This window comes from Pollachius pollachius (assembly GCF_949987615.1).
Source record: "Pollachius pollachius genome assembly, chromosome: 17".
Taxonomy (NCBI): Eukaryota; Metazoa; Chordata; class Actinopteri; order Gadiformes; family Gadidae; genus Pollachius; species Pollachius pollachius.
In genome coordinates, this window is record NC_136950.1 from 5,388,416 (window position 1) to 5,415,915 (window position 27,500).

The following is a 27,500-nucleotide window of genomic DNA, read 5'->3' on the forward strand; positions in this document are numbered from 1 at the left end:
GGTGTATATATAATGTATTTGATATATTCCAGGTGGCCTTTTACGCGCTCAACACTATTTATTATGTATGTTCCACTCTAGTGGTTTGGCTGTTGCCCAGCCAAAAGCATCGTATTATTATCATCACCATTCTAATCCAATATTCGCCATCTGTAGTTGACATCCTTGAGCAAGGCACAATAATCAGCCTCCTCATGAATGATATTCATCTCCACCTAGCTTTGGATGTAGGGTTCTGCTGAAGGACAGTGAAGTGTAGTTCTCGTCGGCATGTCTTCAGTCAGATATTGGCGGCATTGGAAGAAGGCTTCCAGGCCTTGAACACAGAGTACAGCTCTTAATCTGAGGCAGGGGTGTCCCACAACACAGGAGGGAAGGGATGAGCTGTCCTTTATCTCGGGGTCCATTAGAGGAACAAATGAAAGGCTGAAGCTGGTGGTGTTTTTAGTTTGTGGTTCTTTCCTGTACTGAGGCAAGGGGATGTTTTCTGCCTGCTATATATTTCATGTGTTCATTGCTTTTTATGTTGACCTGAGATGATCACATGTTTCAAATGGATTTCATCTCCCTCCCAGTGAGATCGATTACCCTTGTCTGGCACCACAGCGCACCCGTCCATATGCCTCACCAGCATACAATGGGAGGGAAAAAACACAGAAAGTAATTAAACTTCATTTTCTTCGGATGCCTCTACGTTTGCCTATTCATTCATTGAGTTAGACGGGGGTTCTTCAGTGCAAAACTCACCTTTTGAAAGAGTAATTATAGCAGAATGTATTCAGTTTTTTTGGCACGGCTGCTAAACGTTTCCAACCCACACGGTTCCCTGTTCGAGTTCAAGTTCAATTGCCCACAGCAACCTGTGACGGGCCCTTTGCTCTGCAGCCAGGACAGGCTTAAACCCTGCTCGTCCAGATTCCTGCTGGATAAGGTGAGGTGAGACGAGAGGATTGGTGAGTCGGAGGGAAATTAACACACATGTTAAACACGGGATGAAAAAGAGAGGATTAGACTTTATGGATTCAGATGGGTGAGAGGAAGCTCAACTGGGCCAATGAGGGGAGTGATACGCTAGAGGGTAAAGCAGAGTTCAGTGAGAACAAGTATTCACTAATTGAGCGTGACAAATGGAGCATTGCCCGTACATGGGTTTCCTTCCACAAGGATGAATCAGAGGAGAGACAATGGTCCATACATCTGCGTTGGAGGTATGTATGTTTGGTCTCACTCTTACCATGTGGTTTCCTATAGTGTGTGCCTCCCCTCTGTGTCAGCTGTCTGATGTTTAATTTAACTGATTACCGACCGCAACGCCCCCTCCTTACCTCTTCACGCTCTGTTTGATCTCCAATGTGACTTGTCGTTTTGATTCTTTCATCAAACACAATCTAATTTATCTAACGGGATATTGCAGAAAATCCTAGAATGTCTGATTTCAGGAGTCTTAGTTCAAGTCTTTTTTAAATGGAGCCAGAACGCGTGGAAGCGAAGCACATGTCTGGGCTTGGAGCGATCAAAGGACGTGTAAATGTTTATGGGATTAGTGCGATGGGTTGGTTTGCTTTGGCATATCAAAAGGTAGCGGTCCTTCAGTTTGAATGTTTCGTTAGCATAACTGAAGTGTGTTTATTCTGGAACAAAGAGCCACCGGCTCACTGGGCAATGTTGTGGATCTCACCGCAGAAGAGAGGGTTCATTATGGGGCTGCTTGACTTGAAACATATACGCAGAAGAAACACATAAGACTCAAGCAGTTTTTATTTGAATAATGATTTCACCGTTTCCAAGTGCCCCGGTGTCATATTCAAGATTTGTTTCAAAACACTGGGATTCAAAACACACACGGTTCAGGTCATTTTCTCATGAGCTTGCTGGTGCGTGGGTTAAATAAGGTAACAGGAGAGGACGTCTTTTGAAGACACACCGGTATGTTGTGACTTCCTGGAGTGGCGCCTGAGGACAGATGGTTAGTAGGCCTACTGTCTGTCAGAGAGAAGGCCTGTGGTCGGTCTCTCAGCACATCTGATTACTGTGTCTTTTCTGGCCTTCATCTCCTGAGCCGGGGTTTTAGGGATCTGACCTGAGGTTGACGCATAGAGCTGTATCTGCTGAGGGCTCAACTTCCAAGACGTCCCATGTCAGAGAAAAGACAAGTTGGTGCAGATCAAAAACAAGATGTCCAAAGTTATCGACCTCGAATGAGTCCAACACTGCTGCAATAGAGCATTGCATCATGGGCTCATGTCCACTGGCATTAGATGCTTCAGCATTGTTAACAAGTCCAGCTGGTTTCTGTGAAACACAATATGGGTAAACGCCATCTGTAAATGCAATCTTTGTGCATAATATCCAACCTGTCAAAATCATCTTGAGGTACGCGCTGTAATACAGCGTTAAACTTCAACTTGAGAGTCCCAAGAGACTATTCAGAGACAATCGTTTACAATGCCAAGAGGCATTGTGAGGAGAGTTGTGCAGGAGGTTAAGTCTGGTTCTAAAAGCCCCCTGATCCCACGGCTAGTCTTATGACACCCCTCCTACACCTTTTACCTGATCTGTTTATGGATGGCGAGGAACCTCTTTTAAATAATAGATGGTGACTTGATACACTCGAGAAGGGACCAGAGACTATGCAGTCAGGAAGTGACGTTCTAACCCTTAGTTACGTAGTTACTTGAACCGTACGACACTCGGAGTCAAACCACCCAACAAATGACTGTCTGACTGCTGCCTGACTTGAAAGACAACCACACGACTCAAAGCACAGACAGAATGAGTGAGTTGTTGTCAAAGCCGTCCTGGGGACCTAATGATCTGTCCTCGGTGATACTGTCAGAACACAGGGCTGCACTGGGCTGCCTGGGCGTCCACCTTCCCCTCAGGGAGGGAGCAGCACCCCAGTGAGTTTCCTGTGTTGGCCAGGGGAAGCTAACGGGGAAACATAAGGTTTAGATGCGTTTTTAAACCCTCATGAAGATGGTTTAGTACGTGTGTGGTTGAATGAAAGACAAGTTCTCCCTTTTATAGTTGATGTATTTTTATGTTTTGTGCTCCAATGAAAAAGTGAAGCAACAATATAAGATATTAGATATAATGTTATGTCTGTGCTTTGTCGCCCAGATAGGAAACATGCATCCTAATGAACAATTCCACAGCAGGACTTATCCTTATCTCCGGGTTTGTCATTTTCATGATGGAATCGTATATCTGAAAAAAAATAACGTTTAAGTCCTGAGGGTCTAAATCTTGTCTGGTCTAAAGTAAGAGGAAGACTAATGAGAATAAGAAACTTGTACTTACTGTTTTCACAGTGTGCTCTTTTCCCAAGCAAGTGAATGAGGTTCTCCCAAACCACAAGTTCCAAACGGCAACTCTGTGACCCTTAAGTGTCTTCTGTCACTTTAAGTACTCCCAGTTTCCACCCCTACTGTTATTGTCGCCTTAAGTTACAAAATGCATGCTATTACGTGATCATTCTTGCTGACAGAGTGTGCCCAGGGAAGAGTCCTTCCTCCGCATCCTCTGGTTTTATTTTACATCTCATTCTGGAGGAAAAGCCAAAGGCCACACTGCACACTGTTTCTGCAATTTCCCCCTGAATCATAGCATGTGAACATGCCTCGCCTTCTACCTAAACACTGCTCCATCCCATCGCTCACCGGCGGACAAGCTGTTGATTCCAAAAGCCTTGACTTGACTTGCAGAGTTTACCTCAGGTTGTTTTTCCTCTGTTTTTCTCTGCTGTTTTCAGTGAAATGAGGAGCCTTCAATTCATGTGCTCCCTTTCCTGGCTCTCCGTCATCATCGTTCTGCTCCACTGAAAGAACAATAATTACTCTGTATCGGTTCCTCCCCTTGACCATAAGTTAGAGAGGTATGTCAATGTGTGGTATTCCTCTACCAACCGTTTGAGGATGGATTCTTACTTTGTTAGCTTTGTGAAGGGAAAATGCATTTGTTGATTATTTTCTGTTTTATTAAATCTTGTGGCTTTGAGGTGGACTTTCTCTTCCAAGTAACCCTTTCTAAGGAAGCAGAATCTCCTAGAGATTGAACAGAGACCATGGAAGATTGTGTTTCAAGAAGTATAACAGCAAGCATCTCACTGAAGTATCCCTGAGCCCCATTGACTCCCCATCAGCTATAGTGGAGCTGGTTTGTATGCTGATCCTAACCTTTGACCTTCAACCTAATGTTTGAGAGGAACAATAGTGTAGCAGATTCCTAACTGGGGATTCATAGAGAATTGATGTGTTACTTTACTTGGAGGCAGGGTCGTCTTATTGGGTTTGGACTCAAGCCAATGTCCGCAGCAACCTTAAACTTTCCTTGAGCAAAGTGTTTTCTCAGCGCACTAAGTAGTAAATATGTTTAAATAATGAGTTACTACTCTTAACTGCTTTCCAACGGACAAAAATGAATAAAATAAATTGAGTATGATTCACATTCACGGACCCCCAACAAAACACCCATCATAGACAGAAACATAGAAGGATAAACATCATAAATACAAATAAATAAATAGCTGTAATCCTTGACATCATGAGTTACAGAGTCTCCGCAAGCCTCCAGGATTTCTGCGCAGGCTGTCAGGTTCTGTTAAACGAAGGCTTCCTGGGATTAGCCCGGGGTTTGTTTTAATAGACGTAGTGTGTGGGACACCTGCCAGGAGTTGGAGAGTCTGCCTGCAGGCACATGGTTAAGGGATGAGGGGGCGGGGTGGGGGTCTTCAAGCCTCTGTCCATCATCTCGCTTCACCTTGGGGTCCACTCTCCAGCGCTATAGTAACCGCTGCATACTGCTACATGACGACATGCACACAAACACATGCGTATTTGCGCACACATGCACATACACACACACACACACACACACACACTCTGTCTTCTCCCTATTTCTGCCTGTATTTATCTTTCTTAAACACACCCTCAGAAGCACACAAACACAGCCCTGTCATCTCCTAATTTCTCACCCCATGTCTCGCTCAGACACACAAAGCACACTTTCTGTCTTTTCTCTTGTAAGCACACACAAACTAAAAATAACACATGCTCACATACTTGATCTTCCTCCCTTAGATACACACACAAACACACACACACACACACACACACTCACACACAAAAATAAACACACATATGCACATCTGTGTGTCCCGTAAAATGACTTGACTTGCAGAACATCGAGGCTACAGTCAGTGTCCATGTTTAACAGCTCTCCACACATTTGTTCCCAAGAAAAGCGCTGAATATATGTTCACCTGCCAGGGTTCTTTGTCTTTCTGTTATTGTGTGCGCACCGTTCTGTGCACAAAAGCATTGCTGATAACCCCCCCCGGCCCGGCCCTGTGTGTGTTTCTGCTGTTGTTCTTGGTACTTGATACGGTAAACAGAGTCTTTCTCTGCCCAATGTTCCCCTGTGTCTGCTTCCTTCCCCCCTGCCTCTACCGGGGCTCTGACCCTCCCTGCCCCTCGTGACAGAGCGGAGAGGCCCCAAACAATGACAAATGTCCTCCATTTGTCATTGGGGGGCGGGGGGCAATATTTCCAGGGTGAAGGCTGAGATTAATGGCCGATGCCTGAGGTGGGCCGTGGCGTGGGGCTGGCGACACCAAGGGTGTGTGTGGGTATGGGTGTGTATGAGGGTGTGTGTGTGTGTGTGTGTGTGGATGTGTGGGGGTGTGGTTGTGGGTATGTATATTGATGTGTGTGTTTGTGTATCTGTGTGTGTGTGTGTGTGTGTGTGTGTGTGTGTGTGTGTGTGTGTGTGTGTGTGTGAGGGGGGGGTCTGCACTCGGGGGGGGGGTAGTTATTCAATCTCCCCCGGAGCCCCACCCAGATGGTCAGTAACAAACCACAAGCAGAAACCCCTTCCTTTCCACCGTTTTCACATCCATAAAAGGAGTGTTTTAGAAAGGTATTTTATTCGGGGCCGCTTGCATGTGGTAAAGTAGCACAAAAACTTTAATGGTACTATGTGCACACACAAACACACACACACACACACACACACACACACACACACACACACACACAGATACACACGACACACTGTTTAGCTAAGACTTCCTCTTCTCTTATCAAGCAGCGACATGATCAGAAGATTGTATCATCATATCCTGCGCCCCCCCCCCCCCCCCTCCCTTCCCTCGGCAACCTTCTCTTTAAATCAAGAGCGAACACGCTGGATTGGAAAAGCGGAAAAGCTGTTGGGAGCAGCTCTGTGAAACCCTACCCGGCGACACATCTGAGCCACCAGCCCGTTCAGAGGATGCAGTCGGGGCAACCGTAACGCTACACCAACAGTGAGCTCGACCTCGTGACCTCTCCGCCTCGGGGGGATTGTCATCTTGCTGCCCCCCAAAGGATTGTGGGAACTCCTGATGACCAGGATGTTGTAGGCAGGAGGAAGCTGTAATTTGATGTTGCTACATCCATCCCTCCTGTCCTGGTTTCAGAGTTTCAGAGGTAGAGAGAATAGTTAGCCTTTCTTCCAAATAAATCTAAACATCAGTCTGAAAGAAATACCTCTGAGACCCCCTAAAAGTTTAAACTTCTTTGGGTTTCATCCAGGCTTGCAGCATGCAATGAATGCTGTGTGCCAGGAACGGAGACACTGCAGGGCGGAGCACGAGAAGAAGAGGAGGCAGAAGAAGGGGAGGACAGAGTTGTATAAATGTGGTTATGAATTCATAGTGAATGGTAAATGTGAAGGCATCAATCGTGTCATCGGCTGGAAGTCCCAGGGCTCTTAAACCCCCCCTGCCTCTCCTCCCCTGCTCCACCAGTCATGAAAGGAAAGAGTGCTTCATCCATAAAACTGAAATGCTGGTGTGTGATTTGTATGTGAATGTGTTTTTTACATACAGCATATGGGTTTAATAAGCATACTCTCAATCATATAATTGTTAGCTTTCATAGCTTTTTTTTTCTTTCCAGACTTTATAAATACAGACCAAATTGCTACGCTGCCTTTAATATCATTTTTTTATGGAATAAGAGCCAGGAGTAGGACAACCTGTGTGTTGGTCTTCTGATCCAAGGACAGGGGGGTGGTCCGGTCCGAGGGGGTCAAACCAGTACAGGGGGGGTGGACGATGACGCATGCGGGGAATATGCGTGTCTGCACCATGCTGTGTGTGTGTGTGTGTGTGTGTGTTTGTGGCTGTTTTAGATGTCTGTGCGCTTACGGTTTGCGTGCGCGGTTGTGTGTGTGAGCTTACTCGCATGTGGGACTGAGGGGCCTGTTCAGGGGCCGTTGTCTTAGGAACCAGAACCAAGAAAGGGGAGGTCCTTAAGCATTGATCGCGGTCCCGGTCATCCATTTCTTAGAGGGTTTTCCTCCGGTCCTCATCGATCCGGTTCAGCTCGTCCTGCGCTATCGCCCGATGCTCGCTGGGTTTCACGGAGAATCGTTTATATTTTGTATTACAAACCATTCTTCTGCTTGCCGTTCCTCATACGTTTGGTGGTCACCAAAAAGGTTGAATTTTATTTTGAAATTCGTGTTAATTTATGCTATATTTAATGAAAACAAATAAGGCGGTTATCCAGACTTCCTCATCAGAATCAAGCATTTACACAGGCCATGGTATAAAGAGCAATACGTGAGTACAATTAATCATTGGTATAAAAGCACGCCTATGGGTTGCAGTTACTAAATAATGGATCTGCTGATTCCCTAGCTGCCCTCCCCAGAGGGTATTTGTTTTAAAACCCCTCTAGACAATGTTCAGCTCTGAGCTTTCTTGCGTTTGCATCATTCCCTCCTAAGCTGAAACTAAACATGCCCTCGATGTGGTGGCAAACTGACAGCTCTTTATTGTGTTGCTGCTCAGCTGAAGCAGGACAGAGGGACTATGTATCAGGGTGAGAGTGAGAGCATCCCTAGTCTAAGTTGTACTGGAAGTTAAAATAAAGTTGTTGGTTTTAGTTGCTTGCTTAATGAAGAACGGAGCTGCTTTATGTGTTCCCATTAAGAAACAATTACCAAATGACCATTGAGTACGATATTAGCTCAGGGCAGAACAGATGAACCTGCTGCTCATCTCACTTCTGAATGATTCTCAGCTGTTAAAGGCTCACCTCACTTCTGATTGGCTATCAACTCTTAACCTCTCACCTCTCTTCTGATTGGCCATTAGATGTTACACTTCAATGATTTCAATTGATCTGAGGGATTCACAAATTGTATTCATAAATGTATAATGTGTTGTTTATTTACATGTAATCCCTGGTCGTTTCAGACCTCTGAGATGTGTAAAGACCACAGGAAGTGACCTACATCCTGATATATGACTCTCAAGGAGCACATCAAAGGTCTTACAATGATCTCTCTCTCTCTCTCTCCCCCCCTCCCTCCCTCTCTCTTTCTCGTATGCCATAATAATCTGCCAGCGTTTCCAGTGGAAGGTTCTCCGCTGCCCGTGTTGCGGCGTGTCCAACGGCGCCGTCCAAACCGGGGAAAAAACCCAGCATTTCGATTCGCTGTTAACCCAGCGCTTTCTCAGCTAAACGGATTATATCATTGTTTGTACGCTGCTGGTTTTAAACGGTGTGTGACCCAACCCGTAGAGCAAACATCACGGCGGCGGGCTGGCGCAACGCTGATGGGGGTGCCCCGCTGGCACAGGAAACAGACTGAGAAACGGGCTTGTTGACAGGCGGCAATGTGTTGAAACAGGCGGGAAACCGTTAGCATGCAGGGGAGCCAACAACGAGCCTCGCAGCTCATAAATAAAACTGATTACATTTATAATAGGAAGAGGTGAATGAGAAATGAAAGTCACACCTAGTGAACCCAGAGTGAGCTCTATGGGTGATATATAGGCTCGCCGAGGGGATTAAAGGGATTTGAATTGAATTGTAATTCCTTTTTCTGGTCCAGAGTGATGCGCCGAGAGGAGACGGGCAGAGGGCTGATCGGTTCATGTTTTAGCTTTAAGTGGGTTACATCAAGAAAGAAATAATCATAATTGGTCCTAAGATAAATTTCAATACAAATTTGTTCACCTCCACCCCACACACCAAACCTCTGAAAGACACACACACCCACACACACACACACACACACACACACACACACACACACACACACACACACACACAAACACACACACATGTGAGTTTGGTCCCATGTAGATTGAAGATGCTTTTCCGAGTAACAGAAGACATACAGACCTTGGTTTCGATTCCCTTTAAGCAGGGAGGAAAGTGAGGAGTCGGCATGAAGCCAGGCGGCCATGTTACAATTTGCATATTCAGAGGCCCTGGCAGTGTCCGTTAATTGAAACAGTGTTTTGGGGGGAAAATCTCTCTTGCCAATTGCTCTCTGTCTCTGCTTTTATGTCTCTCCATCTATCTCGTTCACTGTGAATCTCGCTATCATCTTCTTCAACATCTCTCTCTCTAACTCCCTCCCCCCCCCCTGTTATGCAGGTGATGTTTGCAGGGCCTCCTGGCGAGCGGTGTGCTCTGCAGGTATGGGACTCATTTCCTGACATCTGGCAGCGGTCGGCTGCCTCTCGTCTCTGACTGCAGTGATCACAGAGAGAGACATCAAAGACCCCGGCCCACCGAGACGCCGCAATTACTTCAGCCCTGTGTATGTGTGTGTGTGTGTGTGTGTGTGTGTGTGTGTGTGTGTGTCTGTGTGTGTGTGTTGGTGTGTGCGTGTGTGTGTTTGTGTGTGTGCGTGAGTGCATGTGTGTGTGTGTACGTGTGTGTCTGCGCATGTGTGTATGTTTGTGTATCTGTGTGTGTGTGTGTGTGTGTGTGTGTGTGTGTGTGTGTGTGTGTGTCTTTGCGTGTACATGGGTGTATTTTTCTGTGTGTGTGTGTGTGTGTGTGTGTGTGTGTGTGTGTGTGTGTGTGTGTGTGTGTGTGTGTGTGTGTGTGTGCGCGTGTGCGCGTGTGCGTGTGCGTGTGCGTGTGTGTGCATGGCTCCCATTTAATCTTATATCCTGCTGGGGGTTGAAGCTTTCAGAAGGCGATCTTAATAAGTGTATTTCTCCACCAGTCTGCACGTGGTGATTTGAAAGACACTTATTCTAAGAAGGTTGGTGTCCTTACAGGATGTCTTCCCTTGGCTTCCCACAGTTTTTACAAGTGCTGGCCAAGTTTCTGTATTCTGTTTCCCAAGATTTTAGCTTAAATTAGTTTTCAATGATTGATCTAAAGAGATTTTTAAGAAAATAAGAAGTTGGCTTTGGGAGGTCAGTCAACAACGATCATCATGTACCTTGTGATGATCTGCCAAACCCCTTATTGGCTGATTTGCATTCAAAGTTGATCAATTCTTACTTGGCCCATAGACGATCTACCCACCAAATTTGGTGCAGATCCCTGCTCAACGTTTGGGGATATCCCGCTCACAGACACACATTCAGACAGACATCAAAACATCCTTGGTGGAGGTCATCACTCCAGTAACTCATATCAGCCACTAATAACCCGTCACTCTCTCCTTCTGACTCTCTCCCCTCTTTAGCATGATTTCAACTCCGTTTTTCAAGCTCCTGAAACAAGGTGAATTGGTTGGTGGATAAGTGAGTCGTTGTGACATCTATGTTTTAAGGGCATTTCCCCTGAGAACAGCTCCTCTCTGTCTGGCTTAATTTGTCCTGGGCAGAGAAGCCGAATTAGTCGAATGTTTATTTAACAGAGCATACTTTCTGGCAGGAGAGTCTTTCTCTGAGGGATGAATAAGAATCAGGGCTGACTTGGCTTCTCTGGTAGCCGTTTACAATTCAAAAGACATCAGAGAAAATGTAATTAAAAGCAGATGACATGAAAACAACAACAGACTGTCTGCCAAAGCACAACATTATTCCAATTGGAGCAGCAGTAACCCGCAAGCAAACAGTCACTGATTGAATGCTGTAGTACAAACAATAAATGTTATTGAATAAAACATTATACAATCATTTATGGGAATATCCGTCTGAATAAGGAGCAGAAACAAAACAATTTTTTCCGGCTGTGGGTGTTTTATAAGCTTGGACTGACAGCTGAGTTGATTTGAAACACGTTCTATTGTCCTGGAGGCAAGGTTGTTGTCGCTAACAAAAAGTATCAAAATAACGAGCGCTACGTGTGGAAAAACTTCACTAGAACAAAAATCAAAACAAGGAACTACAAGGACAATTCTAACTAACTGAAACTGTATTGTCCGTTTTCCAAAAAAACTATTGTATACAAAAATAATGGAGAACATTTCTATTTGAAATTCTGATGATTGTTTTATGAAACATAGGTTTTTACCAGTGCATATTTATTTTTCTCAGAGGCTTAGAGCTGAAGAAAAGATGCTTCAGTGTAGCACTGAATTTGTTTTGTTTATTTTTGGATTAATTGAAGCGTTATATTCCTCTTCCTATCCAAAGGACGGAATACTAGACAATTCAACTTCTACCAAAACATTCGGCTGAAGATCATTTGTTATTGTTATTTATGAAACTGTATTGTCCGTTTTCCAAAAAAACTATTATATACAAAAATAATGGAGAACATTTCTATTTGAAATTCTGATTATTTGATTTAAATAATTACTTTTTCTGCAAAAGTTTTAGTCACTCTTGTTGAGGGTTTATTACAAAATACCTTTTCAGACCTTATTGAATCCCTGCCCGGAAAAATACCACAAAAAAGAAGCCCAGGTGCTTAAAAAATAAATAAAACTAACAATGAAACATATACTTAAATCAAGCATTTTCAAAAAATATTAAATAAACCAGCAAACAAATTAAACTAAAATGAAATAATGATAAAAAATATGAATTAAAAACACATTGGAAAATGCAAAAGTATAATAACCTTGCCTAAAGGCCTCAGTTTGTCTTCAAAAAAGACATATCCCATATCATCTACCTTCCTGCAGCATTAGGGAGGATCTTAATGTAATGCTTAGTGATAGCAGAGACTTGGCAAAGCTGCTCCAAGTTCGTCAATCGGCTGACAGTTGGAATGGAGCTTGAAGTTGGGAAAGCCTCAGGGGACACACTTGAGGAGCAGCGAGTTTCTTGCGTCTCTGTTTGTTGTTGTCTGAAGTGTGTGTGTGTGTGTGTGTGTGTGTGTGTGTGTGTGTGTGTGTGTGTGTGTGTGTGTGTGTGTGTGTGTGTGTGTGTGAGTGTGTGTGTGCGTGTGTGTGTGTGTGTGTATTGTGTGTTTCAGCGTGCATGTGTGCGTTTTTCTGTATTCAAAACAATGGAAGGGATCCAGGTGAAGCAAGCAGATCGCTCTGGGCTGACAGTACTGAGATTTCCACCCTAGAATTTCATGACAGCGTCCCATGGAATGCACATCTGCTGACAAACAGCTTTCCCCTGCTTGGGGTTCATGTTGCCTCTTGGCTACCATACCTCTAATATCACCAGTGTATGTTTTGCGTTTACATTGCAGTTTTACGATTGATTATCAGGACCAAGGTTGCTTACCATCTGAGACACAAAGAAATGAAAAAACGATTTTATTTTCCTGTCTGATTCCTGACAATTCTAACTCCTCATGTGGGGCTGATAAAGTGATAATAGATGTGTGAAAGATATATTCCTGTGTGACAGGCTTAACGTGTCAGGTCCTTGACATCGCTGATGTGATGTTAGTCTTCTGCACCAACACTTCTCCCCTGCATGCAGGACGACTCGGTTTACCTGTCTCTCAAGGGCTTCCTTTACGTTGTAGATATCTGTACCATACACACTCTATCAATGTCTCTTTCAAACTGACCTCTCTTATCTTAAGCTTTTTTTAAACTTTTCTTTGTCATTTTGTTCTGTCGACGACCATCATGGCATGAAATACAAACATCCCCCTGGCGATAGTATCACAAAATGCCCTAGACAAATAGCGCAGTCAGCTGAGAACGCACATCTCCAGTACACCATCGAGGGAAAGGACATAAAGGTGAGCACATGAGCTACTTCAACAATTTTGTCCTAACATACTCTTATTCAGAAAACCTTGACAGAAGCAACACTTGCTCCCCTAATCGTTCTCCTGGTTGTAATTTCGTCTCTCTCTCCTCTCCATCCATCCGCACTCTCCACCCATCTGACCATCGCTGTCTGCATTTTAGTCCTCACTTAACCTCTGATCATTGTTTACTTCCTGAAAGTACACTCAGCAACATACACACGTACACACAAACACATCCACCTGCATACGCAATCCGACGTCCCGCCCATACACACATAAACACACACACACACACGCAGAAAGACACACACACAAGTGCATACACTCTCTGAACGAACCGGCACACATACACAAACCTGCTCACAAATGCAGGCACGTCCACGCACACACACGCAGACACACACAGGTAGGTTCATCAGACTCCAGGCGAAGGGCTGTTAGCCTCTCGGCCCTGGGATGCTCCAGGCGAGGAGGCAGAGGGAGATGCCTCAGGAACCTCAGCTGGTCTTTGTTCACTGTTCAGCCCACCGCCGAGGGGTTTACCTGCTGGGAAATAGACCCTGGGGGAGCTGCCGCGCCAGGTGTGTGCATGCCATTCCTGTATGTCCTCTGAACGAGAACTTCAGCGTTATTGTGGACGGAGGAACCCAGGTTCAGCACAAGACAAAGACAGGGTTAGGGTAAGGGTCAGCTGGGGTATGTGAGTAAAACATGTAATAAATGTTAGTTTGTGAAACATAGGTTTTTACCAGTAAATATTTATTTTTCTCAGAGGCTTAGAGCTGAAGAAAAGATGCTTCAGTGTAGCAGTGAAATTGTTTTGTTTATTTTTGGATTAATTGAAGCGTTATATTCCTCTTCCTATCCAAAGGACGGAATACTAGACAATTCAACTTCTACCAAAACATTCGGCTGAAGATCATTTGTTATTGTTATTTATGCTTCATTTTCATACATTGATTTGCTTTTTGGAAAATGTTAAGCAGCCTTTAGGTAGCAATAAAGATAACACTTTATTTTGTTATTTTTGCTTAATTTTCACGTATACATTGCTTTTCCGTACATTTGCTGCAACTTTTGGGTAGCAATGCAGATTCGACTAGGTTATATAATACAAAAATAAGGAGCAGAGAGTATCCACAAGTTGTAACTGCTAAGCGGAGTTGATGGCTTGTGAGGTTCTTTCACAGTGTGTTTCCCAGGACATGAAAGCCTGACTGCAGCCCAAACCAACACATCCACTACTAAAGTGCAGGGCGCCATTTTGTCTTTGTCCTGCTGTCATTTGGCTTTATGGTTTTTATTCATATTTCAGAAAATAAGAGATGAAAGTATGCCAAGCCACGATGTGTCAGTTGGAGAATCCAAGTTCTTGTGCCCAACTGCCCAATTCAGTCCAAATAAAGTTAATGAGGATCAGCTCGCTCCGTGTGGGAATGTCCTCGGGGACAACAGTGACTTCAAGAACCCAGTTGTTCTTTTTCGAGTTCCACTTTCCCCGGATTCCTCAAAAGTTCAACGACGTGTGGGCGTGGCCTTGCCCTTCCCGTGCCCCGCCCACTTCACTAGAAGCCCCTCCCTCATTGAGGAGGCGTGTCAGCAGTGTGACGAGGTGCTGATGGATGTTCCCGCTCCGCTGCTCCCCTTTCCCCTCCTCTCCGGTGCCGCCGTCCTCTTCCTCCTCCTCCTCCTCCTCCTCCTCCTCCTCCTCCTCCTCCTCCTCCTCCTCCTCGCCCAGCATCTCGGTGCAGTCCTGCACAGCCCTCTGCAGCTCCACCTGGTGGACCAGACACAGTCAGGGGCCCTGTCCCTCAGGGAACTCATGCCACCGTTTATGGTTGTTTTAATACTGGTTATAACTCATGAACAATTAGTACAATTATTCCACCTTAATGCAATGAATTGGGTCTGAATGCCACCTTAATAAAATGAAGTCACTCTCAACACTCTTACAATGTTCAACAATAATAGTAAGGTAACATAGAGTAAGCTAAGCTCTATCATCTGAACATTAAAGGGGGCCTTGGTTTAAAAAATATCTATAGAGGAGGTTCTTCAGCAAAAATGATTGGAGAACCACTGGTTAGAGGGAGCATTTCACACTTTATCCTATTCTACACTGGCTGACAATGGCAAAAGAAAACCATGTGAGCTTTCCCCTCCAGTATGAACTGAAGTATGCCTCATCTGCTTTTACTACGAACAGCTTCCCTCACACTATTGCCACAAATCAAAGCATTGTTCTTCCACGCGGAGGGCGGACAACCTCAATCACGGATGTCAAATCGATGACACATTAAACTGTTTGGTCCTCTTGATGAATTGCGACATTACATATTTTCCCTTTTAACCAGAACAAAACCGCCCGCCCCCCCCCCCCCTCCCTCTCCCTCCCTCTCCCTCCCTCCCTCCCCCGCCTATTACAAAATAACTCTCAGATGACGGATGAAAGAGGCAGCAGAAGGGCTCCAGGGGCAAGGGACCCGTGGTCTTCTTCATTCACGGAGGTCCATAATTGATCACAGAGTGGGAGCCCACCTGCAGAGGCAGGCCGGCCTTGACCCCGAGGAGGGTGGGGGAAAACCACGAGCGGAAGATCTTCTCACAGATCACCTGGAGGGAGGGAGAGAGAGAGAGAGAGAGAGAGAGGGAGAAAGAGAGAGAGAGGGAGAGAGAGAGAGAGAGAGAGAGAGAGAGAGAGAGAGAGAGAGAGAGAGAGGGAGAGAGAGGGAGAGAGAGAGAGAGAGAGAGATAGAGAGAGAGAGAGAGAGAGAGAGAGAGAGAGAGAGAGAGAGAGAGGGAGAGAGAGAGAGGGAGAGAGAGAGAGAGAGAGAGAGAGGGAGAGAGAGCGAGAGAGAGAGAGAGAGAAATGAGGGTTAGAGATATTTTACGTGAGAAGGTAAGGGAGGAGGTCTTTTGAGGATAAGAATGGAGCGGAGGAGATAGAGCTTCGTATGGACGGAGGCAGAGGGGAGGAGATGAAAGGAGCATTGGGAGAGATTAGATCAATCACATGGTACATATTTAAAAATGGCAGCCATGACCTTCCAATTGTAAAGCGGGCGGTTGTGTGATCCTAAAGGGTTGGAGACAAGGATCTCCTGACATCCTGATCAGTGCGCCGCATCGTGTCGCTGACGGGAAACACACGGGGCCCGGGCAATGACGCAGAGAAGTGTGTGTGTGTGTGTGTGTGTGTGTGTGTGTGTGCACGTGCATGTGCACACACACACATACAAACACACACACAAAGCCTCCATTCTCTGTGGACGTCAGGATGCAGATTGGAGAGCCAGGGGTCAGCCAGGGTCGCGATAAGATGATCAGAAGAAACCCTGCGGATCTTCAAATGGACCGATGGCGGAGCTGCGTTGCCATAGCAACATCTCAGCGGCCCTTTCCCACCTCTTATCTACGCTTCCCTCATCTTTCCATCCCTTGATTTTGATGGACTTGTGGCTCCTCCTTCTCAATCCCATAATACTGGCAAAGCGGTTGTCCGGACAACCCTCCAGAAGGTCATGGGGTGAAAGAGCTGTGCTGTCACACCGTCATTTAGAAGCACTTTGTCCAAGTCCTTTGGGTTTTAGCCTTTGGTTTTGGTCTCCACCTCCTCATCCTCCTCCTCCTCCTCTTCCTCCTGTCGGACATGCCATACCATGTGACATCGGATAGGACCCAGCCGGCGTGCCCCGGGACCGGAGAATTGATCTGTAGACGTTGTCATGGCCACGATGGGAGGGGACGGATGGACAGAGACCCAGATACATGTCCTGTGCTCGGGCCTTTGAGGACTGGGAGGGTTACGATTGTGTTCCCTGAAGAAGAAAAAGCTCTGTCTGTATCGGAGGCACAGGCGGGAGATAAGGAGGATGACAGGCCGACATTGGCTGTGATGATAAGTCTGAGCGGCGTCTGGGGGCTCTGGTTACCATTGTATCGCTCTGACGGGCATCGTTGGACATGCGACGGGCCCCTCGTGAAGTTTGTTCTCTCTCTGATGGCTTTGTGAAGTGAAAGAATACATTTATTCTATGACTATGATTTTTTGCGTTTGAATTAATAGCAGATGATTTTTGTAATAATAACAGTTTTATAAATCACACTTATTTATTATCCTGTATGATTTGTGCAATAAAAAAAAAGGATTTGTTTCTGAAAAAGTCCCTGTTTATTCCAGTATTGACATTTATTAATGCTTGACACAAAAAGGCTTTTGAATTATGCACACCCTTTAGCAAATTATAAAACAACCTTACCGTTGAGCTTAAATAATAATATATTCCAAACATAACCTATTATTCTAAAAGGGCCGTAGGTAAATAAAGAAAAAAAGTTGGAGGTTAATTACAAAGTCAATCAATCAATTCCTATTAAATGTAAGATTTAGCAAAATAACGCACACATTCATCTATTTACAACTGCATTTGGAGAGATGAATAAAATGGCAATGACCACAAAATTGGATAGATAAAAAAGGGATTTAATTCAGAATTATAGGCGGCTAACTCACAGTATTGCTGTTGGGCTCCACTGCCCCGTTGCTATGGTAACTCATTGACATTCCAGCACTGCCGTCGGCCTCGACCGTATAATTAAATGTTGGGGATGATGGATACGCCGGAATTCTCCTGGTCGCCAGGTACATAGACAACCACGGAATTAATCAACTACCTATTCTGAAAGGTTTGTATGTATCTGGGTGTTTTAGTTTGTGCGTCCGTGTGTGTTTGTCACTTGGAAGTCCACATGCGCGTGTGCCACGATAAAATTGATTCAGCGTGGACTCTGGACTATTCCGGATTGATTTCCATTTTAATACCTTTTGAGACTCTGTGGCGCTGTAATACAAGACTCCGGCCGAATGAGTTTGCAAGAAAACAAGTAAACATTGATGGATAGGCCGAAATAAGAAATACCACAATGCAGCGATTACAGCAAGACTGTTCTAAGGAAATTGATCTCCGTTAGTTAATTCAAACGGGAAGCAAGTCTATGGAACAGGTAAAAACGAAGTGGAAGAAAGGGGAAAACAAGAGTGGACATTTTTTTCTTTAAAAATCGCCAGGTAACAGTAACACACAGGTTGTATGTCATGAAGTCTGCGACTGTCTGTCTCACGGCTACCTGAGCATTTTGAAGATATTCAGTAGGCTAAGTCAATCTCTATGAACAAAATAATTATGATCATAATATTTTGTTATTATAATAACATTATTAAATTTATAATGAATAATTATAATATATTTGTTCTAATTTGAGGAAAAACGTTTTAGTTTATGTGCCTCAAATAATTCCTATTAACTATTTGAGTAAAGAATATTACTACTACTATTACTTACTACTCTTATACAATACATTTAGAAATAGACATTACGTGTCCAAAGAACTAAGGGTTGAACATTTCACTCTGGTGACAAATTATATTTAAAAAGTATTTTTTCTAAAATGTCAAACAATTTAGTTTGCCATCAACACATATATTTTGTGTATTTGATGGTACGAATATACATTTTTCCCACTTAATGTCATATGAATTAAAAATTGCTTCAAGATTTATTTTTCCATAATTGATCCACTAAATGTTTAATTCCCCCCAAAAATGCAACTTTTAATTCAATTTAATCTATGATTAAATTCCGGTTGAGTTCTAAAACGTCTACATTCTCTGTAACGGCCGGAGTGGCGACATGCGAGCCCATTGACTCCCCACGGGTAGGGCCTGCTTCTCTCACCTGCAGGTTGCTGTTGCTACGTCGAGGGCTGCACCGGTGCTTGTGTTTGTTGCAGCGCGACACACAGTCAAAGAAGTTGCAGTCGTCGTCGCTGGTGCAGTTCTGGTCCAAGATGTCTCGCATCTTGGGCTCGAAGAAGGCCATGTCCACGTCGATGGCAACCACCTGCCCCATTAGGAGACACAGAGAGGGAGGGGGCGGAGGGGGCGAGAGGAAGACATAGGGGACGAGAGAGGAGTGATCGGGGACGAGGGGGAGAGGACGAGAGGGGAGACGAGGGAGAGGGAAAAGAGGAGGGGAGACGGGAGAAGGTGGGAAGGGAGGAGATGAGAACCCAGGCAGAGGAGAGGGGAGATGACAGAGAAGGCCGAGGGGAGAAGGTGGGAGAGGAGAGGAATGATGATGGAGGGGGAGAAAAGGGAGAACGATGAGAGGAGGAGGAGAGGAGAGGACAGGGAAGAGAGAAAATGAGAACGAGGAGAGAATAGAGGAACAATAAGATAGAGGTAGAGAAGAGTTGCAGCAGGGAAAAGAGGAAAGGGAGAATGAGGAGAGGGGAAGAAGGAGAGAAAGGACAAAGAGGAGGAGAAAGCAAACAACGGTGGGAGTAGGGGGAGAGAACGGGAGGGGAGTGGAGGAGAGGAGAAGGAGCAGGGAGGGAGGAAAGGCAGGGAGAAGATAAGAGGACAGCGGTATATGGACGAGGACACTTGTTGACAGCTGTTCTTGTGTTGGCCCCTGGATGCCCCCTAGCTGGCCCCCTGTTCCCATGCTGTACTGAGGGTCCAGTGGGTCGGGGTCCATGCTGCTATACGATACGTGTGCATTACTAAGGCGTCCTCTTGAGCCATCCTTTGGCTGTGAAGCACACTGCTGCTCTCGTGAGATTAAATATGTACGTATGCACCATGATCCGTTCTTACTTGAGCAATAAAACATATGCCGTTCAATACACGGAAAAAAATGTTTGACTTATCATTCTGAAACCGGTCCGTGACATTTATGTTGACCTCTTTCCCATATTTCTCCTGCTTGTCAGTCGCTAACATTGTTGGTGGTCCAGACACCAAAGCCAATTCTGCTGTAGCACCTATAATTCAGCCGTACAATAGCATCTGCTGAATTATGGATGGGAAGCGAGCCAGAGTCCAGAAACTTTACGCACGTTTTGTCAGAGAACTGTTCTCCACTGGGCCTGTGAGCAGATACCTGTCCTGGGAGCGGAAGCAAGTCTTCAAAATCAAGGTGTTCTATAAACAGCTGCAATGAATTGTGACCCACACGTTGAGCTGAATGTGAATGTTCGGCATGTCAATCCAAGACACCGAACCCACCTCTCTCTCCCACCCTCTCTCTCCCTCTTCCTCTCCCTCTCTCTCTCCCTCTCTCCCCCCCCCCCCCCCCCCTCTCTCTCTCTCTCTCTCTCTCTCTCTCTCTCTCTCTCTCTCTTTCTCTCTCTCTCTATTTTTATTCCTGATTAATCAAACTTGAGGTGGGAGCTTAAAGAAAATCACAGATGACCCGGGCTACTTTGTGCTGAGCAACGTTACCAAAATAAACGCAAGCCACATGGTTTGTTTTTACAGTCAGGTGCTTTTCACGGGTGTCCCGTAGCTGAATGAGTAGCATAGCTGTGGCTGTCATCAATCCAACACCGTGTCGGACTGCAGCAGAGATCAAGGGGAAGACTCAATCCGTCACACAGCCCCATCCGGCAGGGCCCCCGCTTCTCAAAACACTGTTAAATGCTTGCGGGCAAACTGCTATAAAAATCACACAGGGAACCGTTTCAAATCACAAAAATGCTTGGAGAAGTCCCTCGTTGGCACAAGAACCGGACTGCCATGAATAAACTAGCAAGCGAGAAGAAGCTAGCTAGAAAGCCTTATTATTGTGCTATCATTGTAAGGTTATTTATGCAGTACCTGAAAAGGTAGTGTTTAAAATATATACTTTTAAATATTTACAAGGCCAACATTGTCCATATTGGGGTATAGGGTATTAAAACTAGCCTTGCCTAAGCCAGACGAGTAAATCTCCCGAGTTGTTTCAGTATGAATTAGACACTGGGTCTTACGCTAGTGAGCCCCATCAATTTATTGACCGGACAAAGATATTCCATCGATCTTTTTGAACTTGATCCAATCCAATGGAGGACTGAGTTGACAATCAGCCCAGAGAGCGCTTTGAAGCTGGGGGAACCCATCTATGTGATGAATACATTTTATTAAAAAATTGTTTCCAAAACCCAATTCCGAACTTCTCTCCACTGCTGCTGAATGTGGGGTTAGCGACGGTGTGGTTTGAATGTGAATAGCTCTGAAGAATGTCTGGCCAAAATTCCAACAAAATGTTTTGGGGAATAGATACTACAGTGGCGCCAGCAACAGTCTTTAACTCTATTGTCCTTCATTGCTGTGTCTGGAAAATCTGACCGAAAAGGAGCAGAAGACATCTACTTGGCAACCATTTATGAGCTAATAAAAATGCAAAGTATTTCAATAGCTGGCCTATGGGGCCATCACAGTGCTTTTCATAGAGACATCGCGTTTCAATATGACAGTGAACCCAAAATAATCTTTGAATGCTTTAAAGATCCCATGTCATGAAAATTTCACTTTCTGAGGTTTTCTAACATTAATATGAGTTCTCCTAGCCTACCTATGCTCCCCTATACTCCTATACTCCGCCTTTGAAAAAACGAAGCTCAGACACACCGTTTTGGATTTTTCAGTCTACTTCAGATTGATGCGAAAGTGGAAGAACCAGAGACGTCGGAGGACAGTCATTTGTGATTAATAATATCGTCTGGAGGCGCACACAGCTTTTGGCCCTGACAATATGTATTATATGATATGGATTATATGATATTATTTAGATATAGAGCTCCTGGACTATAACGCAAGTGTTGTACACTCCTTTGTTATTTGGATAACCGTTCTGCTGTTGGTGTTATGGCGCATAACACGTCGGACTCTCGTCTCTGATATTACCACAACGAGACTCGTAGTGGGGGTTATCTCAGCCATGGTTTAGAAGGAATTGGGGGAAAGGAACTTTGGCTTTGACTCCCTGAAGTACATGAACCACGACATGAAGGATAAAGGGATTGTTGGTGAAGCGGTGGTGCCTCAGCGCTGCCCACTGCCCGCTGCAAGGCAGTGGTCCCCCAGCAGTGAGGCTCCGGCGGGAGACAATCGCGGCAACAATCCCTTTCTCCTCCATGTCATTGTTCAGTCTACTTCAGATTGATGTGGACGTGGAAGAACCAGAGACGTTGGAGAACCCGACGCAGTTGTCTGAGATTCATGATATCATCTGGAGGTGCACACAGCTTTTGGCCCTGATAATATATATTATATGATATAGATATCTATGTATAATATGATATTATTTACATATAGAGCTCCAGGACTCCCGCTGGAGAACCCGGAGAGTTCTAGAATATTTACAGAACATGGCTATAGGCTGTGTGCGCCTCGCCATTGCGATACATCCACTGTAAATAGAGCGCATGGTACCGTGGCCGCAAGCTGCTCAGGGCCACAATCCCACCCTCCTCCTTGACCCGCCTCTCTCCTCCTTATTTGCATTAAAGCTACACACACCGAAACGGCGCGTTTGTAGAAAGTTCAATGTGCGACTGGCTCATAGTGAATGTAATTCTGCACCACGGCAGAATTCTCAGGAACGCCTTCAAATACTATGTTAGGGGACCACTAATATCAATATAAAAGCATCAATAAAGTAGCATGCCATGGGACATTTAATGTGTTGGTATGTCTTCTATGACCTTGAACAAAGTCTATGCCATTTTCTCTCACCGTCATCCAGAGCAGACAGGTCCCATGCTAAAATCTTGTGTTATTGCCATCTCCAAAAAACTGTTTGCGAATTTTCTGCTCTGCTCCAAACTCAGGGCTGTTCTCTTCGTGACAAAGTGCCTTTTCGAAGGGCACAGATGCCGAGAGGCTGTGCTTATGCCAGGGTGTGTGTGGATGTGTGGAGCTCCCTCTGGGCAGTGGCTGATGTTGATGCCTGTGTTCGACAAGAGTTAAGCTTCCCGGTCACGTAGAACATAGCGCCACGGCGTGGAGCGCAAATCGTACATACAACCTCGCTCACTACCGCTTCCTCTCAGCGAGGCAGATACTAGCCCAAGAACGTGTATCACAAAGTTACCACGGGTCGTCGTAATCGTGGGGATAACACATCACACCGCCTGGAACTCACAGCCGAAAACAAAAAAGTGTTCCAATTCAAGCTGGAAAAGGGGGTTTACTTAGAAGGTTCACACCTTGAAGACGTCTAAAAGGGCCTCACTCTGGCGGCTCTACTGACCGTCAGGTCCTTCCGGATGGCAAAGTTCTCGGGCTTGACGTCGCAGAGGTGAAGCCGGTGTGTGAAGTCGTGGTCAAAGTGCCAGATCATGTCCAGGAAGCTGAGGGCGATGCGGTGGACCTTGTCCCTGCTGGTCATGGGGCCGGCGGGGCCCGGGGGCCCGGAGGCCGACGCCTGGTCCAGGGAGAAGAGGTTCTGGTCCCAGGCGTGTCCGGCCGACAGGTACTCCACGGCGTAGAAGTGGCCGCAGGAGCCCAAGACCCTGGCCACGTGGCTGCTGAGGCCCTGGAGCACTCTGGGAAACGGAGGAACATACTGACGGAGCTCCATTACACTGTCGCACTCTGTTCCCCGTCTGTCTGTCTGCCTGTCTGACTCTCTGTCTCTCTCTCTCTCGCTCTGTCTCTGTCTCTCTCTCTCTCTCTCTCTCTCTCTCTCTCTCTCTATAACTCTCTCTCTCTCTTTCTCTCTCTCTAACTCTAACTCTCTCTCTCTGTCTCTCTCTCTCTGTCTCTCTCTCTCTGTCTTTGTCTCTCTCTCTCTCTCTCTGTCTCTCTCTCTCTCTGTCTCTCTCTCTCTCTGTCTCTCTCTCTCTGTCTTTGTCTCTCTCTGTCTCTCTCTCTCTGTCTCTCTCTCTCTCTCTCTCTCTCTCTCTCTCTCTCTCTCTCTCTCTCTCTCTCTCTGTCTCTCTCTCTCTCTGTCTCTCTCTCTCTGTCTTTGTCTCTCTCTCTCTCTCTGTCTCTCTCTCTCTCTCTCTCTCTCTCTCTTTCTCTAGCTTGAGATCTATCTATGAATAGACTCGATCGATCCATATCTTTCTCTATCTATGTCACTCCCTCACCCCCTCCGGCCCTCCGTCTGCCTCACCTGAGGAAGGTGTACTCCTCCTGCTGCAGCAGGGCCCAGAGGGAGGCCAGCTCCGCCCTGGAGTACGGCTTGTCCCGGCTCCTCAGCCTGTGGCCCCACAGCCTGGCCAGGGAGCTGTTCCTCTCCCCGCCACCGGGGGCGCCCTCCACCTCCCCCTCCTCGTCTGCCACCAGGCCCAGCGAGTTACGTACCTGAGAGCAGAGGAGACATCACAAGTGGTTAGCCTTCAATTTTGGTCTATAGGAAATAAAGGAAATGTGCGCCCTTGTAATTGTTTTATTTAAGATTAGAAGAGCCCTTTTTATCCGAATTTCTATGTGTTTATATTCTTTATTTTATTGGCAAAATACTCCAAGCCCCTGGTTATTTCTGTGTGTGTGTGTGTGTGTGTGCGTGTGTGTGTGTGTGTGTGTGTGTGTGTGTGTGTGTGTGTGTGTGTGTGTGTGTGTGTGTGTGTGTGTGTGTGTGTTTGAGTGAGTGTAACTCACTTCTAAAGTGGCGTAAAACACCACGTCCAGAGGAGAGAGATCGTCTGTTGTCTCCTGTGGTGGAACACAGTGAGACAAGACATTAGTACAAGGGTTTTCAACTCTTTTCCCCATTTTTAGGTCTTACACTAACCCAACAAGCACACAAAAATAATACTTATAACTGTTATGATTACTAACCCAAACCCAAAAAACCCAAATCCAACAGTAAAACAAAAAACTCAACCCTTAAACCAAACTTAACCTTCATAACAACAGCTTACACTAAAACAAATATCTAACTAAATCCTAAAACCACACCCTTAAATCAAACCTTACCCCAAAACAAAACCATGACTTAACCCCAAAACATTATCCTTAAACTAAACCTAAACCCTAGCTTAATCCTAAAATCAAGCCCTAAAACAAAACCTTAACATATTCCTGAAACCACAACTTTACCACCACCGAAAATAGTTATTCAGAATTATTTGAAAATTGAGAAAAAGGCCGAAAAATGTCTCATACACTTGTGTAATACACTTTATTGTACAGCAACCACAGCACATACTCAAAGTTAATGAACTATGGTACACACAGTATAAAATAGCCCCCCACACACACACTGGTGTTGAATTGTGATCAGTATTCAGGCCACACACGTGTTCCCTGCCCCTGGCGCCTCACCTGGTAGTCGAGGATGGCCAGGGGCTCGTAGGAGGAGAAGTTCTCCAGCTTGGACTTGAGGATGACGGGCAGCTCCTTCCAGCGCGCCTCCATCACCTTCTTGCCGTTGTCGTAGTACAGGCAGCCCTTATAGTGCACCAGCTCACGCACACACAGGTCCGCACACATGTCTCCTGTCACCACACCATCAGCGTAGTCCACACACTGGGGAGGGAAGGGGGGGGGGGGATAGGTGGATGGAGAGGGAGGAGGAGAGAGGGGGAGGGATTGAGGAGAGAGAAGGTGGATGGAGAGCGAGGAGGAGAGAGACGGTGGATGGAGAGGGAGGAGGAAGGAGAGGGAGGGGATAGGAGATACAGATGGAGGAGAGAGAGATAGATTGAGGGGGCGGGGGTGGAGGGAAGGGTTTAAAGAGCCAAAGAGAGATAAATGGATGGGGAGGGAGGGGAGGCAGGAGAGAGAGAGAGGGGGGGATGGGGAAATTAGAGTGTAAGATAGAGAGGGGTGGGAGAGAGAGATAGGGAAAGCATGAACGAATGGGAGAGAAATGGAGTCCGGAGAGAAATCTGGTTTAGGGTCTTCCACTTGGATCATTGTAAATCACTTAAAACCCCCCACGTCGGTAATTGTGATCAATACAAAAGACACTGCGGGCGGAAGTGGAGTGAAGGGAGATAAAGGAAAGAGAGAGAGAGAGAGAGAGAGAGAGAGAGCGAGAGAGAGAGTGAGAGAGAGAGAGAGGGAGAGAGAAAGAGAGAGTGAGAGAGAGAGAGAGGGAGAGAGAAAGAGAGAGTGAGAGAGAGAGAGAAAGAGGTGGCACTGCAGTTTTTAACTGGGATGGGCTCCAAACCAGCAAAAAGTGGAAATGGGGTGACGAGACATGAATGGACATCTTCAGCGCTTTAAATTTGAAATTATTTGGCAGAAAACCGAACACTAAATCATTCTCTAAAATGCACAGGAGAGAGTGAGCAAGAAATTAACCTTCGCGCAAAGTTAGAAAAACATACAAGTTTCTTAATAGACTGAAGAAACACATCCTCTGTTGCTATGGTAACTACAGCTTTGTCCCAATGTCCGTTGTGAGTCATCGGATGTGTGTCAGTCCTGTCTGTTAGTCTGTCCTGTGTGAGACCATTCGAGATGAACGAAGTGATCATTCAACCCGCTGAACTCGATAATGAAGTCAAACTGAACGCACACCTTATAAATTGAATGGGACGCACACATACGCACACGCACGCACACACACACACACACACACACACACACACACACACACAGCACGCACCACACACACACACACACACACACACACACACACACACTGAAGTAAATCTTCACAGCAGATATTTACCTAATGCTCAGAGCTAGAATTTTTGACACACACACACACACACAGCACAGGTAGGCGTAGCAGGGCGGAGCGGTAGAGGTTTGGGGTTAGGGGTGGGGGCGAGGTGTTCTGGTCAGGGATTAAGGACCATCCCAGGGCCTGGGATCACGGTCCAGAACCAACGTCGGTCACCAGGGGCCCGACCGCCCAGCGGCCCCAGGGATACACACATGTAGTGCTGTGTCTCATATAGGCCTGTTCACCGGACTCTATCTGGAAGAAACACCTTGAAGTGCCTCGACAATATATCTTTTAAAATGCACAGACAGACGGACAGACGGACGGACCAAGAGTCAGTCAACCGTCCTGGTTCTCCTCCTGTCAACCTGTTTAACCCTTTACTCCATTTCCTACTATCGGTGTGGAATGTATGTTCTTGTGTATGCATGCATGTGTGTGTGTGTGTCTTTGTGTGTGCTTGTGTGTGCGTGTTTGTGAGTTTGCGTGCACACGGGCGCGTGTGTGTGTGTGTGTCTGTGTGTGTGTGTGTGTGTGTGCGAGCGGATGACAGATTAAATGGCAGTGGGAGGAGAGGTGATGAGACTTTAAGGGGCATTACTCCCCCCTCCTACCCCACAGCCCCTCCCTTCACTCATCGCTGGGGAGCAAACTGCTGTGCAGACAGACTCTGTCTGTACGGTACGGCTCTGTGTGCATCTCTTTGTGTCTTTTGGTATTTGGATGTGTGTGTGTGTGTGTGTGTGTGTGTGTGTGTGTGTGTGTGTGTGTGTGTGTGTGTGTGTGTGCGTGCGTGTGTGTGTGTGTGTGTGTGTGCGTGTGTGTGAATGTGTGTGCATGTGTGTGTATGTGCGTTAATATGTTTTATATACCTGATTTGTTACTTCTTTCTTAAAGGCATAGGGTACACTTTCTATTTAAAAAAAAAAATTTACTGCTTAATGCTGTTATAAACATTAACTTGCAGTTTAATTATGTTAATTATGTTAATTATGTTCAATAATGGTTTTGATGTTCACTTATTGTGTTTAGGTCAACTCAGGTTATGGTGATCACGTAACTCAGGGTTTCATTCATACATTATTTAATAGTGTAATGGCTGGAGTAAACCCTGAACCTAGCCCACTACCCCAAA

The 27,500-nt window shown here is 45.8% G+C and overlaps 1 protein-coding gene across 1 annotated transcript in view; it reads right to left on the reverse strand.

Moving 5' to 3' along the window:
• Positions 1 to 13,729: 13,729 nt before the first annotated feature.
• The window catches only part of dipk1c (divergent protein kinase domain 1C), a 29,122-nt gene continuing 15,351 nt past the window's right edge, over positions 13,730 to 27,500 (reverse strand). Inside the window, 8 exon segments of the mRNA XM_079754748.1 lie at positions 13,730 to 14,462; positions 14,464 to 14,691; positions 15,453 to 15,527; positions 18,650 to 18,814; positions 22,991 to 23,285; positions 23,858 to 24,048; positions 24,346 to 24,399; positions 25,012 to 25,215. Coding sequence (XP_079610874.1) covers positions 14,430 to 14,462; positions 14,464 to 14,691; positions 15,453 to 15,527; positions 18,650 to 18,814; positions 22,991 to 23,285; positions 23,858 to 24,048; positions 24,346 to 24,399; positions 25,012 to 25,215 — 1,245 coding nt within the window. The 3' untranslated portion in view covers positions 13,730 to 14,429.